The 22,527-nt window shown below is 32.5% G+C and overlaps 2 protein-coding genes across 2 annotated transcripts in view; one reads left to right on the plus strand and one right to left on the minus strand.

Moving 5' to 3' along the window:
• Nucleotides 1-1,011: 1,011 nt before the first annotated feature.
• On the minus strand, nt 1,012-9,238 carry LOC126776897 (putative Ras-related protein Rab-33). Its single transcript, XM_050499758.1, has 5 exons — nt 8,955-9,238; nt 6,817-6,936; nt 5,452-5,601; nt 5,232-5,345; nt 1,012-4,735 (listed from the first exon to the last, which is right to left on the minus strand). Exons 1-5 carry the CDS (start codon nt 9,150-9,152, stop codon nt 4,655-4,657), a joined length of 663 nt encoding a protein of 220 aa, XP_050355715.1. The 5' UTR covers nt 9,153-9,238; the 3' UTR covers nt 1,012-4,654.
• Nucleotides 9,239-9,668: 430 nt separating this feature from the next.
• LOC126776727 (myotubularin-related protein 13) overlaps nt 9,669-22,527 on the plus strand; it is a 64,354-nt gene continuing 51,495 nt past the window's right edge. Inside the window, exons 1-3 of the mRNA XM_050499423.1 lie at nt 9,669-10,127; nt 18,663-18,748; nt 18,891-19,046. Of these exons, the coding sequence (XP_050355380.1) occupies nt 10,073-10,127; nt 18,663-18,748; nt 18,891-19,046 (297 nt within the window). The 5' untranslated portion in view covers nt 9,669-10,072. The remainder of the gene's footprint in view (nt 10,128-18,662; nt 18,749-18,890; nt 19,047-22,527) is intronic.

Genomic DNA, 22,527 nt, shown 5'->3' on the forward strand with positions numbered 1-22,527 from the left:
CTTAAAACAAATATATCTATTATTATCTTAACGATTATAAGATAAAATGCAATCAAAAATATTTTGAAGGTCAAAATTGAATTATTAAAGGTAAACAAAAACTGGTTCCAGACATGGTGTTAAAGAAATTTGAAATAAAATGAATTTGAAAATTTAAATAAATAGAGCAATACTAAGATTTAACGAAGTAATTATATTATATGCTTTTTGCGGATTACGTGAAACGGTTTTCTTATTTTCCATTTTGTCTATTTAGATTTAAAATAGACAATAGGACTTAATTTTGATAGACGTGTTGAGAGCAATTATTTCCATACTTTTGATTTCAGTTTCATTTCATTTGTATCTATTATTTATATTACTATATATTTATTTATATACACTTGGTGGTTGGTTTTTGTTCACGCCCACACATATTCTATTGCCAAACAGCAATCATTAGTATTGTTGTGTTTTGGTTTGAAGGTTGCGTAAGCCAATGTATATAAAATAGGTAAGTTCTTAAATTAATTTAAGCGTTTTAAGTGTCAATAAGGCACGGGATTACCATTCGCAGTTTCAACTTTCAATCGCAACAGCGCAAGGTAACGCCCCACCCCACTCCTATCACAAGCTTACAGAAGTATCATTAATATCCTTTAAAAAAAGTATCACTGACCTATTTCGATTGTTTGATTAGAATTTAATTTATACTGATGAAACTCATTTTTTTATTTTGGCCAATCTTGTCTCTTTTTGGGGCGTTTATAGGTATATATTAATTTAAAAGATAAATAGTTATATATTTATTTTGTTTGATAAAAATCGATTGTATTATGATATAATAAACGTTATATGTAGACCTTTACTCTACCCGTGCGAAGCCAGGATGAGTAGCTAGTTTATGATAAATAAAAATAAATTTTATTAAAAAAAAGGTTTTATTAACTTAAAACAAGATTTCGTAACAATTTATTCTTTAAAAATTTAATCTCATAACTTAATTATACTTATAATTATTTCTTACATCGCAATTCTTAAACAAGAACGTTCCTCGATTCATATAATTTTATTTTATTATTAATACAATATATTGGCTGCCTGACTTGAAACAATGGGTTTGTTTTAAAAATAATTACACCTAGGCGATATAAAAAGAGATCAATACAGTAATTTTAATTTGCTTAAAATAAAATACATTTAACTAGAAACATACTTCTCAAGAACGTAGTAGAAGAATATAAGCTACATTACAAATAAATAAAATATCACTTAAAAGAATATAATAAAAATCTTAAATAGTCTTAAATTAAATTTATTTATACAATATGAAAAATCGTTTTAAAAACAAATCGAAGTACTTTGAATGCGGCATTTCATACATAGAATTATCTTATAAAATTATAAATGTGAAAATAACTCTGTATATCGTTACGCTATCAGGGCACTGACTCGATTGGTATGAAGCAAGCTAAAACCATAATGAAGTAACATACGCTTGTTTTATACCCAACATCTGCTCCTCCCCCGAAACACGCGGGCGAAACCCCGATCGAAAACTAGTAATTTTATATATTTATAAATATCGCAATGACATTTTACTTCAAGAACTTATTTGATTACAGAATCCAGTGTCGTGTGAAATCGCCCATATTAAACACCAGATGCATACAACGGATTGGATGAAATTACCGTAATAGTCTCTTATTTTTGTTCCGTATTTAATTAATCCTTTGTATGATCGTTTGTGTGTAATAAAAAATATTTATAACAAGAACTAAGAGAATGGAGTACTGGAGGGTCGGTCGTTGAACTTTGAACAGCTGGACGGATTCCTATGGAGCTTAAGAGTCGACGATAATAGATTTTGTTTATAGGACAATATCTAGAAATAAAATTTTGTCGACATTTCTACGAGATGTTTATTGTATACCTAATCGCAAATGATTGTTTATCCTGTAAGGATCGTAAATGTGTACAATACGCTAGTTCAGTTGATGAATTATGAACCCAAACAAAGCATATGAGAATTCAGAGATGCTTGCCCGAGTTTGAATCTGTAATCGTCGGTAAAGAATCACGTCTTTTACCACTGGGCCATATCGCCTTACAGGTGCGACTTTAGCAAGAACGATTCATTAAAAATAGGACATAAGTTGGTCCAAAGTGACTGCGTAGATAGTTCTTAGGAGCAGGAACAGAGTCAAGGGAGGCCAGAGATGAAAAAAAAAGCAAAAAGCACGGTCGCAATTACGGCGAAATAAATACATAACAATATATACATAAACATACGATTTGCATTTTATTGATTTCATTTACGGGTGTTGCATTTTGTAAGCAGGATTTGAAACCGCGTCTTTTCCATAACGCCTTCCAACTATTTTTCTTAAATAGCAACACAGTATTAACTAATCATAAATAATAATCATAGAGAAAAAACTGATTTTTAAAACACTGCCTGTATATTATACTTTCCAAACAATATCGTTACTACAAGTCATCGTAATACTAAATATTTGTCATTTTCAATCTAGCTTAAAATGTATTAAATTGGCACATTTTCCATAGCCGGTATATACATTTTCATAATAATTAATTATATACAAATATCGCAGAGCGAGGCACTCGCTGCCCGCTGGTAGACGTGAGCGCACTATATGCGTATCGATAAACAAAATTTGTTGACACTTTTGAAAATACATTCCAGGTTTTCCTTTTTGGTAAATAATTCGTAAGACTTTTGCATTTAATTTTCTTGTCGTGAACGCAAGAAAATTATCCGCCGATGGAATAGAAGATACGAGTCGATGTGTATTAAAAATAAATAATTAGCCTTGAAGACTTTAAACTTTCGCGTGTGTTATGCTTTTATAAATTATATTAGGGTTTTAACAGTCATACATTTGTTGTATTGGTTAGATCGACGTTTTAAGAGTTTGACATGTCGTGGTCACGAGTGAAAGCGATCCCGTGGCGCTCGTTAAGACGGAAAGGGTACCGCTGGTTTTTAGTAGGTATTTCGATGTTTGGGGCGCACTCGGCTCTTTGGACACCGGCGAGCCCCACATACCCCATGTGGGGCTCTCACTGATCCCGAGGGGAAAACGCGGAAAGCGTTTTTCCACCGTCAAAAAAAGTAAAAAATGGGGATCTCTAGGAATTTCGGCTTAATAAAATGATATCGAGTTTTTTGTCAAGGAATCTCAGCAGCAGCCCTTAATTTATAAGTTGGCAATGTTAACAGCCCTTATTCCGTGCCACGGAAGCCGGTATGACCGCGGCTAATACTTGTACAAAATATATAAAAAGGATAAATTATTACACTTTCGAATATTTATAGTAATTACTAATGATCATACATTTGAACTTATTATTAATATAAATAAAATAAAAAGTAAAACAGGCAAAGATTAAATATTTTATCTAGATAAGACTCGGAAGGCAGCGTTACATGCTTAAAAATTATACTAGGCTGCCAATATTAAAACAAATGACAAGATATTAGAACTAATTTGATCTAGTTATTACTAAATAGAAATTCAATTGCTCGTTGAAAATTATGTGGAAAATAGAAAAATTAGATAAGTAAGTGAAATCTTGTAAATGTCCCACGGCTGGGCTGAAGCCTCCACCCCTTTTTGAGGAGAAGCTTCTTAATATATCACATGGCAGATTGTCATCCAACACATGAATTATTTATAAACATCTGTTAGGCATATGAAAACTCAATAGTGTTTGAACAAGGAATCATCGATTACTTATCTTGTAACTGCTACACACAGCGTTTAATTATACTTGAAATAAAAACTATATATATAATAAACATAGGTAATAAATAATATGTGGAATGTAAATTGTTTAAAAGTAAATTGCGTCATCATTTGACCCATTATAGCAGCTTTAAGTTTTTTGAAGAAAACCAAACTGCTGACTTTATATTACATTTAAATATATATCTCTTTCGGTTTCTTAGAATACGGATTATATTAAAAATTATAATTTATCGTTAGTTTATTTAATATATATTTGTATATTTATTAATCTTTTAAATTGTGTCTAAACGTGTTTAGGGATTAAACCGTTTTATATTAAATAATTGCAACTATTTTTTTCACTAGCAACCCTAAAAAATGTCATTTTGACGGACACTCTAAAGTTTTTAATGAAGATTTTATTTATTCTATTATAAGGTATCCTAAACACAGCCTTTTGTCCAGAACACTTATAATTATGCTGGAATTTTGTTTATTTAAATAAGTTCACCGTTTGAATTACAATATATCCATACCAGTACTTTCGACTTAATTTTATAATTATTTATCTTTGAATATGGTTTTATTAGCGGGTAACATTTGGTATAGGTTAAATTGAGGACGACTGAGAATGAACACCCAATCAAGCGACAGTTCGAACAAGTATCCTGGCTACATTGGAACAAAAAAATTAATATGAATGAAAATAATTCGACTATCATCCTCAAACTTGGTAAGAGAGAAAGAGATAGCGTCCTTGTGTTGAAAAATACCCGGAAACTATCGTGTTGTCTATCCATATAAACCATTATTTCCAATTTTGATTCCAATCGAAGGCAGTGAATTTGAATTTTCATGGTTCATATATATTTAGTTTTAACACTTGCGACCTTGGCTCTCAGCCTCGTTCGACGTTCGTCCCTCTAGCTGCAGAGGCAACCGTCGCTACTCGTGTTGTTCCTCTTCTGTCGCGACAACGTCACAAGTCTGGGACCACGTTCACCCTGGAATATTAAAAATATATATCTTGGCGGACCAATTCCGTGGTATTTTTTTAAAAACCGAGTCAGCATACTTTACGTCCCAGAACTGAGCTTAGCTGGATGAGGTACGATCTAGTTACTCGTAAGAAATTATAATGAAGTTTAAATCGCTTCAGTGGAATTTAAGAACACTTTTTTTGCGGTTTTCCTGAGTCCGATGAGTACTCGAAAAAATAATAATTATTATAATATTTCGAAATAAAATAATTATTAGTAGCCATCATAGCCGCATAGGGCCCTTTGAATCAAGTGCCCTATGCGAACAATAGTTGCATAATATTTAATAGTATATTTTAATTTTTGTTGTAGTCTTGAATATTAATTTTAAGTCTTTTTCAAATTTATAATTCAACAAGACTAGTTCCGATAGAGAGGGATAAACAGAGTTTCTCATTTCGTAGATAAAAGCTAACTGGAAGGGGAATTGATACTGTTAGATTTTTTTTTTAATATTTACCTCAACGCTGAGAACGCGCAGCGGTTGTTTAGAATACAGCTTGTGAGCCAACGTCATGAATATAGATTCAACATTGTTGCACTCGGAGTCCAAGAGAGCTGATGTTTCGAATAACTGAAAAAATATTTAAATATGCACGTGTACTTGCCATCATCTTCGCCATTAGACAAAAGCAACACACTCTCAATTTTTATTCCGCAATTCAACATTTAGTATTTACCGGCATGCCATGTTTGTCAGCGAGCCGCTGGGCGTAGGTGGTGGCCAGCCGCGACTCGGGCGTCCCGCAGTCGCACTTGTTGCCGACCAGCACGCGCGGCGCGCCCGTCAGCCCGTGCGACTCCACTTCCTGCATCCAGTTTGCTATGGACTACAGGACAATATACTTTTATTTATAAATATAAAATTATCTAATATTAAATTGAACAATTACAAATATGTTACAAACATACTTTTTGTTTTTTTTCCTTTGTTGGCGTGTATTAAAAACATACTATTATGTACTTAAACCATAAGTGTCATATTTTTTATAGAAATATATTTTATTCTTCTTTAATAAAAACTAAACAAGTTCAAAAGAGTTTGACAAAACTATAATGCCAACAATAAAATAATTACTTTAACCATAATAGTAGTTCTCCAGACAGATTTCGGTCACGGCAGTCAATCTCAAGAGAGATTAGCCAACTGCGCAGGAGAAATTATAGTGCACGTGTTTGTGCGCAAACACAGGTACACTCTCCATTCCCAACTCTCATAATCCGATGGGACGGCAATCCGATACGACCGGAAAGAGTTCAGGCGCAGGACCAACGGCTTTACGTGCTTTCCGAGGCATGGGAGTGTATACACTACCAACTTCCAGGTTCCAGGCAGCTACTGAGAATTTTCAACAAAAAATCTCAATAACATTTTTATTGGTTCGACCTGGAATTTGAACCCAGGACCACCGGGTCTGCGGCTTTACATGTAGCCACTAGACCAACAGGGCAAACTAATACTATCAAAAATTAAATTTTGATTCTTTGTTTATCTGTATTTGTTGGATTCCCACAAAACTTCTAATCATTGAAATTAAGGTTTCATATTATTAATGTGATTACTCTCTGGGTTTACATTACTAAATTTTGGTTCCTCTTATACATAATATTATGCTAATATTGTTAAAGTAACTTTTGTTATCATATCAATCGTATTGAAATAGTAGTTCAAGAGATGAATCCCGAAATGTACCCATGCAATGTAAGCCAATTCTGCCACTTGTGTATTCCACCAACGCGTATTGGAGCGTGTGGTGGAATAAGCTCCAAACCTTCTCCTCAAAAAGGGAGAGGAGGCCTTTAGCCCAGCAGTGGCACATTCACAGGCCGTTACGAAAAGTAAGGCTATAGCTTTAAAATTAGAGTAATATTAGTTGATGTTAATGTACTGTGTTTATATTATTTTATATTAATTAAATGTAGTAAAGTTTAACAAGCTATAACTAATTAATTCAGTTCCGTTTCACATTAACATTAATTTCTAATCAGTATAATAAAATAATAATGTTTAATAAAATGACAAATAAAAACAAATATTAAATTACATGGAATGTTTCCGGTTTTGTGACATCATAAACTATGACCACAGCATGCACATTCCTGTAATAGTGCTGGACCATAGATTTCCGGAACCTTTCTTGACCTGCTGTATCCCATAGCTGCAGCTACAACATAAAATAACACTTGTAAATATAATGATTAAACGAACTTACCTGTACGTGAAGTTCTATGTGTGAGTATTATTGAACACAATGTAGTAATGCATACGTGACACCACTTCCACACTAGAGTTAAGAAAAAATAAAATAAAAATGTTCCTACCCCCCACTCAAGTCAGCCTACCTGCGCTAAGTTTCAGCCGGCAGCTCCTCAATTAGTTTAGAGATTTTTGGATATTTCCTCCACCATTAATTTGGGGCTTTATAGGGAGGGTGGGTGTTACATATCTCTTCGGACGAAGCACTGCGTATAATTATGATAGAACTTCACGTACAGGTAAGTTCGTTTAATCATTAATTATACTCGTGCTTCGTCCTCGAGATTAGTAATGTGTAAGTATTATTGAACACAATGTAGATGTTGAGAGTAATTGGAGGAAATATCGTAAAAATAAGAATAATGGGATAGACCATTAATCTTTATTTCTCATAAATAAATTACAAAAACAAAAATCAACAGTGCATTTTTTGGATTGATTTATCACCTTGCATCGATTACTTAATCAAAGAGAACATAATGTTCGCGCTAGTGCCATGTTATCTTCATTTTGGATAACAGGTCTATTATAAAATCGGGCAAAGGTATAGTTGAGTTGCCACTCACATCCAGCAGTTTGTCTAATAACATCTAGACTGACTCCTAGTTAATGGGCAATAGAGTCGAAGCATGCCTTGTGCTATGGGAAGAAAACACAGACACGTCATAAGGGTCTTTGCAGGACATATAGTCAGGACAGGTCGTTCGTTAAAGAAAGGTAAATACGGGATCGTTTGATTTGCGCTTTGGATGTTTTAATTAGTTCCGTTATTTTAATAATTATTTGATCGGCATTAATTTGGGATAGTATTAGCACTCTGTGGGCGGTTACAAGAACAAGCAGGGTGTTACACTTTTTTGAAAGTTGTTTAAGTGTCAAGCTTTCTTTAGGAAGCAAGGAAGCTAGGTAATTTATAACCAGACTTGCATCCCATGTCGCACTATACCGTGGTAGCGTTGGCCTTAGCTTGTATAAGCTTTTACAAAACCTTACGAGCCTATATTCATCGGATATATTACCAACAATTAGGAAAAGCGTAGCTCCATGGCTGTTAATAGTCCCATACTGACCGTCATTGTTAAATATCTTTGTAAGGAATTCTATAATAATCGGAATTGATGGCTCATACGTGTAATTTCGTTTTCAGTACAAAAAGTATACCAAGGCAAACATCATACTGCTTTACAGTGATGTCCGACAAGGAGGCCAGAACGATGTCTAAAGCGGATGCTGGGACGCATCGCTGTAGCAGGGCCGTCCGGATAACATTCCGACCGCCAGGGTAGTGTGTGCTTGAATGTTTCGGGTGCTAGAATTGGTAATATGACATCTGAATGTTTCACTTCCTTTTCCAGTTTTCGTAATTTTATTAGCAATAAATTCCAAGCTATTATTGCAAACACGTTTCGGCATGATTTTTGCTTAATTTGTGCAAGTTTTGAGCGAATGAGTGAAGTGGTTGAGCACTAAAATGCGAATTAGGAGCTGCCGGCTGAAACTTAGTGCAGATAGGCTGCCTTGAGTGGGGGTTTTATATTTTCTAAACTATAGTGTGGAAGTGGTGTCACGTATGCGTTACTACATTGTGTTCAATAATACTCACACACTACTAATCTCGAGGACGAAGCACAAGTATTATATAAAATTTGATGATTGTCACATCTACCAGTGCTTGAGTACAGTTTAATTTTTTTTTTTTTTCGTTTCTCTACTAATAAAGAATAAAGTTCTTTTAATCAGTTAGTTTATATTAATTTTTGTTTTTATGTTAAATGTTGTTTAAATCTTTAAAGATGTGATTTAAGGTTTAATCAGGTTTCGATTCGATTCGATTTAATTATCTGTTTTAGTTGTTAATCATAGGTGTAACTATTTCAATAAATAAAATATGTGAAATTATACAAAAGGTTAAAGTTTTATTGTTACCTTAATATCTTCATTCCGTATGCGTACAGTTCTTTCTCGGAAATCTACCCCGATAGTAGCTTCAGATTTATCCAGAAACTGACCTTCGCAAAAGCGATAAGTAAGGCATGTTTTACCCACTCCAGAATCTCCAAGAACTATAATTTTAAACACTTTCTTTTGTTTTAATCCAGGTACAGGTTCATTAGATTCTGACATTGCATATAAATGTTCGTAGAAAAATATTTAAAAATGCATATCAAGATGAGAATATGAGGACAATATCAATATTTTGCTCCCTGATATTGATAATAATTGACACTGACGTATAATAAGTGACAAGAACATACTGCGTTATCATTACAAAATATCTTGATTTGATATAATAGTAATGTTTTTATATATTTAAAAGTTAGCGTATCGTATCGTTTTTTTTATTCTATCAATAATAATTAAAATTTATTTCATATTTTTAGCCATAGCTACAAGATCAAATATATATATAAATATTAAAGTTCAAAATTTTTTATCACCTCATTTATTGATGATTGAACTAAAATTAATTAAAGGAAAACCATCAAAATACAGCACTTTGTTCAATTGTTTATTTCAATATGTCACGAATTTTATTTGTACCTTAACTTGAACACAGTAGTTTTATTCTGCGTGCAAATGGCAACACTAAATTCATATTAATATTATATTTTTCTATATGGTAGTAGTTTTTCGGAAATGTCGGATGACGAGAGAGGGTTTCTGATTAATTTGTGGCGTTAATTATCTAAAATTTTGCAAACCCTTCAAACGTCTCGTATTAAAAATATTCAGAAATTTTGGGCTTATAGCTATGTAGGTAGACGTATATAGATTAAATAATCCTAAATTTAGCTGCTGAATAACCTCTCGATCTGGGCTACCGTAATTGCTCCTTGTAATTGTAGATAGAATAGTTGAGATCGAGATAAATGAAAGTGTTGTTTATATATTTTGAAGTTCATGGTGCGGTACGCGTCGCGAACTGTCTTGAATGGGGCAGTGGTGCTTGATAATGTGAAATCATCAAAAAATGTGTCTCGTTTTGTGTAATTTAATTACAAAGTGTTTTTGTGCTGTTGATCGGATGTTGCGGTAGGATTGCCATGTCCAGACTAGTGGACTATTTTGTTATAGTGGGCTTCGACCACGAGAAAGAAAGTAAGTTGCTAATGCATTGCTCATATACTTTTGAAAACTTCCTTTTTAATATTTTCTTGCATTTTTTTTATCGAGGATTTTTTATTTTGATAAGAATGTTCAAATTTATCTTATAGAAAAATAAACATTTCCTAATTTCAATTGTATTTCGTGTTGGTTTTAAATTATACTATTAAACTTAAATTCTACTATGATTTTAATTGTATTAACCATAAAGAGGATTAAAAAGAAATTGAAAAACTCATTGTTAATGTACATAAACTGTTCTAATAACATTTGTGTTCATATGTTGATATATTTGTTATCTGTTATAAAATTTAAATTACATTTATATTTTTGAAGTAACCAAGATAAATAAAATATATGCTGTGTCTTGTTGGCATAAAAAAAAAACAAATAGGTGAAGAGTTAATTCTTTTTTCTCTCTCTTTTGTAGTGTTTATGTTAGGTTTAATAAGATCCATATCCATGCCATATTTTTTAAATTAATTTTTGACTCAGAAATAATATTTAAAAGCTTAACATAAGTCCAATTTGATAATTTCTTAAAGAGGAAAACACATGACTTTTTCTTTGGGTTAAATACTTGCATTTATAATTTGAGTGACTATTAGGTATTCTTAGAAACAATCCTGAGTTTCTAAATTGAAGCCTAATTAATTTAGCCTTGAATTGTCATGCATGTTAATAGCTCACCAGTTAAGAATCTTCTAATTTTGAAAATAAATCAAATAAACATTAATGTTATCTATAAACATTCAAAGCATCAAGTTTTTATAAAAGATTTATGAAATTACAAGTTTTGACATTGATGATGTATTTCCAATGTAATATTATTTTAAACCTTTTGATAATGTGTCAAGACACAATATTTTTTATTGTACTTTAAATTATATAAAACATAACTATCAAAACAATAAATTCTTTGAAGAAATTAATAATGAAACATATATGCAATTTTAAAAATAATTAGAAGTGTAATTTGGAGTGTTTCTTCACCCCTTTTCTCTTAACAAATATCTATGTTGGAGGTGTTTCTGCAATCAACAATCTACTACTATTTTGATAAAATAATTTAACCTATTAAAAATCTGATTCATCAATTAATTATTTTCGGCAACGAACCTGCAAGCACTCGGTTGTTGCAGGTGCCCATGGGCGGTGGCAGTCACTTTCCATCAGTTAAGCCTCCTGCTCGTTTGTGGCCTTAGGTTTGTGGACTAGTCCCGCTGTTCATACCCATAGTGAAGGTGTAATGTCAGGACTGGGAAGATGCATTTAATGAAAATTTGTATTTGCTGATGCTAGGACTTAAAGGAAATTGTCAAATGCTACCATCCAAAACCAATTTGATTTGTATCCTCTGGAAATTTCAAGTTCTTGCCGAGACATCCAAACTAGAAAGGGACATTCGACTATGTGGTATTTTGGCAATTTCTGCCAGTGACTCTGTAATGATGACGATATTATCGGTAAAACGAATGTGTCCTGTCTATTTCAGCATCTTGACACACTGGTATACAGTTTCTGTGATTTAAAATTCTATCAAAGCCATACAGTCGATTGTTTGTAATTTTTGGTCTTCTGCACAATTTGCCATACAGTATATAATATATATATATAGTCTGAGTGAAACTGGCTTGTTTGGAGGCTGAATTTTTTTGATTCCATTAAAACTACCATGCAATATCATTTTATATATAAACTCAATATACTTATTTAAATAAATAGTGTATAATGCTCAATTCCAAAAATAATACGTAAAATACGTAATTCCTGCATCATTTACCTCATATTGGTCAGAAGCGTTTTTAAATAAATGATGTCAATGGCTGCGTCACTTTTCGTTTTGGCGGGAAATTATCGTCACCGAAAATTTTTCTTTAAATTTTCCGGTTTCAGTGCTACTCGTGTGCAAAAATATTCTCATGAAGTCATGTAAAGTAGACTATCGAGTATGGTTTACAACACCTTTAAGGATAATCTTACAAGATTGAATGAAATTAGAAAAAAATCCTCTTTAAAATTAATAAAAAATGTTGGATAATATTACGTTTAGTACTAGATCGGAAAGAAGATTCTTTGTACTAGCAATTCACTTAATCGATACTTCTATAATAATATTATAAATGCGAAATAACTCCGTCTGTCTGTTATGTTTTCAGTGCTAAACCACCAAACCGATTTTGATAAAATTTTGTATGAAGCAAGCTCGACCGTCAAGGCATAGTCTATTTTTTATATCTAACATCTCGTCCCATCTCCCTTCGCTGGCGAAGTCGCATGCGAAAACAATCTTTTTATATAAAAACATGGAGGAGTGTGGATTGTGTGAATTATTTTCCGTACATACCTATAATGATAATAAAAGTAATAAAACATCATAGGACTTTTCTGTACAAATGAAGAAAAAAAAACTACTAAAACCGTAATGAACTAATTGGATTACAAAATATTATTATAATCCTATTTATGAAACCTATATTTGATATTTTTATTTACGAATTTCCTTACGTTTAATATCGATTTCTATGATTCTAGGTAACATAAACAAGAAAACATTAAAATACAATTTTAAAATCGACTGTATATCAAGTATTAACGCTGTTTTTTTAAATAGTTATTATTTATTGTCTCTGATTGAATCCCCTGTATCTGTATTCAGGAACGGAAGGTAATCTTTACAAACCGCATGACAGGTGAATGCAATATTATTAGTTGAATCACGCATTTGTCACATTAACATTATCAAGTTGCATCTTCGCAAAAGGGAAATTGGCAACTTATGTACCGTTAACACGCGTTAGTTGTAATAATATCTGCGATCGTCTTAGTTGCCAACAGATGTTGATACATTGTTGCCGACTTTATGAAGAATTGCAAATTATTTCAATAGATATGCAACATTAACAATTATTTTGTTGGCGATTTTAATTTTAATTAAATTGTTGAGAACAGTTGTCAGCTGATTAGTATTTGTTTGTTTGCCAAACTAAATAAGTCAACTTAATGCATATTTCTAAAGAAAGAAAGAAATCCATTAAAAAGCGAATATATGTTTAAAAAAAAACATTATTTATATACACAATGATTTTTATAAAATTTTCATTTGCGTATTTTAGTTAATAATTTAATTAATTAATATAATACGTTAATTGAATAAAGTATATTAAATTTTCCTATGTCTTACAAAAAATATATATAATAAAATCGTTTTAAAAAGTTTATAAATTCAAACTTCGAATGTTATTGCAAAATGGCTGAACTTATTCAGACTGATCGTCTTTCTAGATACATTCGTGATTACAATTCCGGATATGGAATGAGATGTGTTACGTCACTTAGGATGATTGGTGGTTTTGTGGTAGGCGGTGGTTGGTTTCCTTGCTCTATTTATCAGATTACATTCGTTTGAAAATTATAATGAAAATTTATTTAGAATCGACTTGTTCGTAACCGTTTTGTGTACGTTAATTTTGAAGTAAGAGTTTTGTGTTTTTATTAAAAAGCAACAACAAGCTTTTGAACTGCGTATATATTTGTTTTTTTTCCGGGTCTGGGTTACATACATACATTTGTTACATACGTACATTTGTTATCTCTTATTTATGAGTCAAAAATCAGAAAATTATTTGTCTATTAGTTTCCGCCCACGTCTTCACCCGCGGGGAGGTGTTAGGTCCTATATATTCTTTTCTGTACTACTGACATTGTCTACGTAAAATTTCATGATGATCACGAAAGTTAAGACGTAAAAACATAACAAATATATAAACAAATAAACTCTCTTTTGTTTTTATAAAACAAGTAGTGATACACCGCCTGTAAATTATATCATTCATTATTTTTTAAATTCAATAACGAAGCATTTCATATAAACGAGAGGAATTTGTTATTGATACCAAGGTTAGAAAAGCAATTATTATTTTGTTTTGAATTTTGGCAAAAAACACGGAAACGACTTGATATATTTTTTTAACTTTTGTAAACACACGATGTAATTTGAAATGGGTTTACGAAGAAAAAAGTATGTATTTTTGTTGTTGTTAAAAAACAAGCTGGTTTACAACTTCAGTCTCACTGACTGACTCATCACGAGATCTCTACTCTAACTTGAAATTTAGCATAGTTACTGCTCTTGCGATGTAGACTGCTCACTTAGAACGGATATTACGCAAATATAAAATAATGTTTTTTATCATCTGAAATTTCGATCATAAGTTTGAAATTAATTTTTTTTTTTAACTATTTGAATTTTACACGTATGAAGTCGGCACGGGCAGCTAGTCATATAATAAGTATAATAACAATAATATTAATAATTGGATTATTCAACAACATTATGAATGTATTTTAACAAACATGGCTGTATCTAATTTGGTATTTACAAAGGCGCAGAGCAACCTGTCGATTCGGCCTCTTAAATTCTATCTAAATGAAGCCAGTTCACTTGTCGACCTTCAAACTAAAGTTATCGTGTAATAGGAGCGTGTTATATGAGAATAGTGTATTGAAAATTTATAATTTATATCCTTGATCATAATAACAAACAATTATATATTATGTTATTAGTAAAATATCGTCGCTCATAGGGGGGGGGGGGGGGTTATTTGCCTTAATCACCACGCTTGGCAGGCGGGTTGGTGACCGCAGTGGCTGGAAATATTTCACTAATAGCGCTGCAGCCCGCTATCAGGATTTGCATTTTCGGATTCCAGCATTTGTGTGGTTATACCGCCACGATTTCGGTCGCCAAAGATCGGGATGGTTGGCGTTCTATGGGGGAGGCTTTCGTCCAGCAATGGACAGCAAAAGGCTGAAAAAAAATAGGTGTAATATCATTCCGAATATCACTCGTGAAATGTTAAAAACCCTAATTACGGTGATACGCTATTTTGATGCTTGTATCCATTTATTTTTATGATTATTATTGTCTAAAGTCTCATATAAATTTTTGATAATTAATGTTTTTTTTAAATTATTTTTGGGGTTTATAAAAGTTTCGACTTTGTTGTTACACAAATATAGTTATGTAGTTTAATGGGCTTAATAAAATTTGTTTAACGTAAAACGTAAATGTTTTATTTAAAAAAAAATCTCTTTGTTACTGGTCTGCTTTAGTGAAGTTTTAATTAGTAAAATAACCATATTTTTTATGTTAGTTATTTAGATGGTAATTTTTTAATTAAAATATGTAATACTATCGATATCGTGTTTTCAGACAGTTCATAAATACGACTGAGGTAAAAAAAAACTTTTTTAAGTTATAATCTTTTAATGAATCAACATGATTAATTGATTATTATCACACTAATCGCTTAGTTATGTACCAAACCTCAAGATAATCTAAACAGTTTATTTTTGAAAAGTAAATGCTTATTAATTATTAACACAAATTAATATATAATCGCTCTAAGAAAAGTCTATAGATTCTTCTTCCAATAATGTTGTCTTAACTGTCTTGTAAACAATATTTTTTCCGATAGTATCTATTTCATGCAGACTTACAGCCAAATCAGTTTGGAGACGATTTTGTGTTTGTAGTGAACATATAAGTCAGTACATTAGAAAATAACCCTAAACTATTATATTTTTTATAAGTAGATACTTAATATTATATATTTTTAATTAATAATTTTCGTAGACATCCTCATCCTTGTTTTCATCCTATAAATCATTTATGTTAATTCGTTATGATATTTGAAATTGTAATTTTTCCTCAGCTAATGTCACTTTAACATCAAATTCGTTCAGACCTTTCTTTTAAGACGTAAGGTTTAAAAATTTGAATATCGAATAACAACAATGAATGAATTATCACAAACAATGAACCAATTAGTAAGAAAGTAATAATAAACTAAATGGCATGACCCTTCTAACGCTACTTATGTGAGAGTGAGAGGCACGTGCTAGCTGGCGTAAACTGGTTTATTTCGGTTTTAGTTAATGTCGGTATTACACTATTACAAATGCAAAAACGTCTCCAATCTGATTTATGTGTAGTTTTAATTTTGATTTTATCGATTATAAGTTGTTCGTTATTTTTTGTATTTGTAACACTATTTGTGTATGTAAACTAACATGTATGCTATAAAAAATATACTCTCGATAATACGCTTTACAGTTTTTTTTTTTTTTTTATATAAAAACATCTCATAAAGTATGTAAAGTTGCCTATCGCTCTAGACAGAAGTGACATAACGGATTTGTGCTTTCCACCACGGGTTTAATAATCATTTCGACGAAACGGTTGGCGTGGTTGGTAGATACTTGCCTTTTACTCCGAAGGTTGTGGGTTCGATTCTAACCAAGGACAGACATTTGTGTGCATGAACATGACTGTTTGTCCTGAGTCTGGGTGTAATTATCTATATAAGTATGTATTTACAAAAGAAAAGTAGTATATATAGTATATCAGTTGTCTGGTTTCAATAGTACGAGCTCTGCTTAGTTTCGGATCAGATGGCCGTGTGTGAATAATGTCCCAGGATATTATTATTATTATTTTAAAAGGCAAAAACTTAAATTTTCTAAGTATTGCTTTTTTTGGCTAAGCCTGTTGAATTTTTATCACTACGTGACTAGCAGTTATAAAATGGCTTCAACGAATTCTTTGCCTGATCTGAATATTAGATATTTGTTAAGAAATTTATAAAGATGTCGTACAAGGGTAACTTATTTTTTTATTACAACCTCACGCTATATAGTATACTAGTTTTCGCTCGCGGCTTCGCCCGCGTGTTAGGTAGAGATCTCAAGTAATAGATAAAAAAGTAATTGAACTGAACCGCTGAACCGATTTTGATGAATCTTGGTATGAAGCAAGCTTGAACCCCAAGGAAGAACATAGGCTACTTTTTTATATCTAACACCTGACTCCCCAACGCATACCTGACACACGCCCGAAGCCACGGGTGAAATCTAGTTCTGTTATAAATATCATCAAAAATTAATACTATCACATCTCAGTATATAATATTTTTTATATTATACAAATATTTTTGGTTCGTTTTATAATTTTTAACACTTGACCTATTTACATATGAAATTTTGTTTGCATTCAGCAATAAAAATGTCAGGGTCAATGATCTGAGGTTCACTGTTCTAATTATATGATTACTTCACTAAATAGAAGCATAGTTGTTGTCACAAGTTCGCAACATAAACAGTATAACCTATTTCGACCACGTGAATGGTGAAGACAAATAAACGATATTGATCTCGACCAATTCGCGTTAATTTAATATTTGGTCGAGATTTTTTGACGAGCCGGTTGGCGTGGTTGGTGGATGCTTGCTTTTCACGCCGAAGGTTGTGAGTGCGATTCCCACCTAGGACAGATATTTGTGTGCATGAATATGTCTGTTTGTCCTGAGTGTGGGTGTAATTATCTATATATGTATGTATGTACAAAAAGAAAAATAGTATATGTAGTATATCAGTTGTCTGGTTTCCATAGTACAAGCTCTGTACAAGCTTAATTTGGGATCAGATGACTGTGTGTGAAAAATGTCCCAGGATATTATTATTATGAATAAAATCAATAAAAATCGCGTTTTGAATGTCGGAGAAGTTGTTATCGGAACTTTGGAGATAAAATTATAGTGGATATAAGTAGTTAAGTGGATTAGTGTCATATTACAAGTAATGATATATTAATTAAGAACTTTTTTTATAATATAGAAGAGCTATTAGTAAATTTCGATTTGAATAGACTTAGCGGCGCGCTTTTGTAGAAAATAGCGCTTCTTAATTTGAAGCACTGTATTTATACATTAATGGGTAATGAGTATTTAATATATATTGGATTTATTTCTTTCGCGTATTCTCAATCAAAGTCATTGACGAGTGATAAGCAGTCTCAGGTCTCAGAAATATATATATAATTATAAGGTTTTATTATATAGTGTTTATTGTACTCTCTTTTCGTGTCAGCTATTGTGCCTCACCTCACACTTTGTCACCTTTTGTTTTTTTTTTTCTTTTAAGTGTTTGAGTGCAATTATTTTTTCTGTTGTTGCTTTGAACGTTGCTGCATGCTGAGGCGTTGGTTTTAATGTGTCAACAGACTGTTTTGTACTGTGGGCCAAGGTCGCGTCCGAGGCAATGCTAGGCCGTTAGGTCGTTAACTTTGTCACGAGTAAATGCAGACTGACAGATGACATCTGCATAATGAACCTTTTACAAAAATATACTTTTCAGGCGTCGTTTGTTTTATTTGTTATCGAGTACTTTTTTATTGACATTTTAGAATAAGTCAAGAAAATCTTTAATGAATATTTTTTATAAACATATTCTTGATAAACTTCAACACAAATTCGATATAAAGCTATCTAAACTAGATCTAGTACATTTCAATTTAAAAAAACCTCTTCGGGTTGCTTAACGCGTATAATATTACTATTTAAAGGATGTAAGATTTTTTAAGTAAAAAATTATGTTCATATTTTGATCTAATCGAAACCTTGTCATTCTATATGTCTTGGTGAAAGATAATGGCGTACAACCCTTATTTAACATAAATTATTATTACAGGAGGCGGCCTCAGTAACGGTATCATCCTTCAGCGATTTCCCGAGATCAATTGGGAGGACACACCCTTCCACGACGGCATAGAATGGGTACAGATGTTTTTAGACAGATTTTTTAAAATTTTTATTATGCGTCTCTCTCAGAATGTTTGTCTATGTATCATATATATGTATATAATCTTATAATTTATATAATGTGTATATAATCTCAACATTCGTTGTCTCTGTACAGTTCTGCCAGCCGCAAGGATGGGCACTCTCCACGGAACGCTCAGAGCCCCGGTTCTACGTGTCGGTGCTGACAGACGTGGACGCGAACAGGCACTACTGCGCCTGTCTCTGCTTCAACGAAACTGTAGCCATCACACCCACCAAGCCGGCAGACGAGGTATGAAATATGTTCTTTACTAAACTCAAACAAACTGTGCTATATCCGAACCGTTTTCGACAATTTTGATTGTTTTCATATGATAATTACAACAACTAGTAAGCTATGTGCATTAAATATATAAATATCAAATAATCTCATTCTAGTTTATGCAGGTCACTAAAAATTTTAAATTATTATTGTAACTAAACATCTAAGAAAAAAAGCATATCAGAAAGGAGAAACAGTTTTTCTTTGGTTTTATTGTCACTTTTAATAAAACAAAATAAAGATTATAAATAAATTATATAAATGAGCAATTCTTATATATTATACATTTATTTTGTGTATCTCGGAAACAGTTCTTAACGATTTGGTTCAAATTTTTCATCGAAAACAAGTTCGATCACCTAATTTGTTTATTATTAAGAGCACTTTAAAACACCGAAAAGCGGAAGGGATTATACTTGATATATTGAATTCAACAAAATAATTGATTTGTATGCGATAATATATATTTTATTAATTTCAAAATTTAAACGCCAAATCGAACACTAACGCTTTAGTTACAAAATAAATATATTATAATAACGTCGTGCGAACAGTACATCATGCCAAGTAATCTTCACGGATAATTTAACAATTACATAACGTTTCTGGACACGGCTGAATGCTATCCACGTCGACCTTTAATATAATCGTTCCACTCGAATAGTCGAGATGGCCCAGTGGTAAGAACGCGGGAATCTTAACCGATGAACGTGGGTTCAAACCCGGGCAAGCACCTCTGAATTTTCATGTGCTTAATTTCTGTTTATAATTCATCTCGTGCTTGACGGTGAAGGAAAACATCGTGAGGAAACCTGCATGTGTCTAATTTCACTGAAATTCTGCCACATGTGTATTCCACCAACCCGCGTTGGAGCACCGTGGTGGAATAAGCTCCAAACCTTCTCCTCAAAAAGAGGTGCGGAGGCCTTTAGCCAAGCAGTGGGACATTTACAGGCTGTTACGGTACGATTGTAACTTGGAAGTAGGCTTGTAGGCTCCAGAGGGTGAAGGTGTGTGATACAGTGTAATTGTGTACACAAGGGATTAATATCATTCTCATTTCCCATGTTAAGTGGTGTACGAAATAATAATTGCATTGCCAATGCTATTATTTATGGACTGTGGTGATTGCGCGAGTTTTAAGCTGAACTCGCAACCTTCAGTTACGATTGACGCGTTCTAACCCACTTGGTCATCCGACTTCCCCAGCTATTTGCCTTCTAGTATATATATTTTATCGAATTTATTGCTACAAACTATGTTCTATTAGGAGTGATGCGAGCAAATATTTCGTCATCATACAACAATTCTTTGTGTTATTGTATTCCATCATACATAAGTTCACTTGCGATTATGTGAACTGGTATAATAAAAAACACAATAGGTACGGTAACAACACTCTCACGACTCCAGTATTTTATTGCCAATGTCACGAGCGGATTACGATATTCAATTGTTTTTTTTTTTTTTTGTTTTTATGGGATGCGAGGACCGTGCTAATAATGACCTAATTAGGCATTAAATATTCAAATATCGAATGTGTTAGTGACGTTAGATAATAAACCTAAGTTACAAATTTCAGCTCTCTAGAGGCAATAGTTTGGGGTGTGCATGGATAGTCAGTCGGTTTATACGTATAGATTATTTATATATATTTCTATATATATATTCCAAATTACGTGAGACCAATAAAAATCTTTCGCTTCAAAAAGGATAAAATTTGTGATATTGGCAGTTAATATTATTTAAATTGGAATCAATAAGGCGTGGACAAATATCATTGATTTTTATTTTGAAACACGTTCACAATGAAAATACGATTCAAACAAATATTGATATTATTCAAATTTCTCCTATATAACTATTAATTACCATTTACCTACTTGCTTATCGTGCTTGTAATTTTATTTATAAGTAAAATTGCACCGTTCAAGCCGGGTCGGGTCGCTAGTGAACATATAAAACAAAGCGACAAAACATTTTATCGTCATGTCAGTGGAATCAAAACAATAACAGTGACAATGAATTGTCCCAGTAGCAAATGACATTGAAATGATGTCCGCAACTTCCGATGCGTCAGGACGTTGATATCTTTGTCAAGGTTGCTCCGTCGACTAGCTCGTGTCCAGGTTTTGTATCGGAACCATTTGTGTGATACGGGCAAATATTATATTCGTTCCTGTGAAGGTAGGCTTTAAGTAGATAAACCAGTAGATAACTACCTCATCACATGTAATCCAAATAGCAATAAAACGTATTGTTATGTTCCGGTTGGAAGGGCGAGTGAGTCAGCGTAACTGCAGGCCCAAGGGATATGACATCTTCGTTCCCAAGTTTGGTGGTGCATTAGCCGTGTAAGAAATGGTTAATATTTCTTATGATATATTTCTATGGGTGGTCCTGACCAGTAGGTGTTTTTGGAATTATGTCTTTATAATAATAATAATAAATGTTTATTTACAGATAAATATCCATAGTGTTAGTAACAAGCTTAAAAACTATGTTAGTAGATATATTAACTATTATTTCGCATACATAAGGGGTCTAAACCAACGAGTTGATACTTAAGGTTCACCCCAATGTTTAACAAATGGATTATTTATTTTCAGCATCAATGTATTCAGGATGCCGTTAAAAACTCCGCGCATCCTAGCCATTATAGATTTATGAGTACGTCTGTGTTCGTGAATGGTTACAGCAAATTTAAACCAATTAAATTTGACGCATATTTGATTTAGTAATAAACAATTGATGTTTTTCAAACAAAATCAATCCAAACAGATGTAAGTTATAACTAGATATTCCCGTGTTTTAAATTTTTAAGCTTACATCATACAATTTTCCAGATTGCTTGACGTTGATCGTTATTACTCCTCTACTTAGAATTGTAGTGTGATGAAGTTGTGTATTCTGTTAATAATGAACGGCTATCTAATAAGTGTTTAACTGTACACAATCCAGCTGTGTTTTATATACTATCTGCCGTTCTTTACGCGCTATTTCTATTACGTTCGTTTAAATTTGCCCGTTTTGTACACTAAATGCCCAGAATAAGTAGAATATTTGTTGGCAGTGTTTACACTACCATGCCTCCGACAGCACGTAAAAACCGTTGGTCTGGCATCCGAACTCTTCCTGGTTGAGTCGTATTTGACGTCTTATCGGATTATTATTATGATTATCAGTGGTGCTTGCCCGGGTTTAAACCCACAATCATCGGTTAAGATTCACGCCCTCTTACCACTGGGCCATCTCGGCTTTTATATTTACTTGTACATTTCTCCAATAAATGGGCTATCTAACGCAAAAAGAATAATAGAAATCGGACTGGACGTCGATATATCCTCATGTTTATAAAAATATATTATTTTATTGTGTTCCGGTCTGAAGATTAAGTAAGTCAAGTGTTAGGGCAAACTTAGGTACCACGCTTGGCAGAACATTAGTATTA

The sequence above is a fragment of the Nymphalis io genome, chromosome 21 (genome assembly GCF_905147045.1).
Source record: "Nymphalis io chromosome 21, ilAglIoxx1.1, whole genome shotgun sequence".
NCBI classification, from domain to species: domain Eukaryota; kingdom Metazoa; phylum Arthropoda; class Insecta; order Lepidoptera; family Nymphalidae; genus Nymphalis; species Nymphalis io.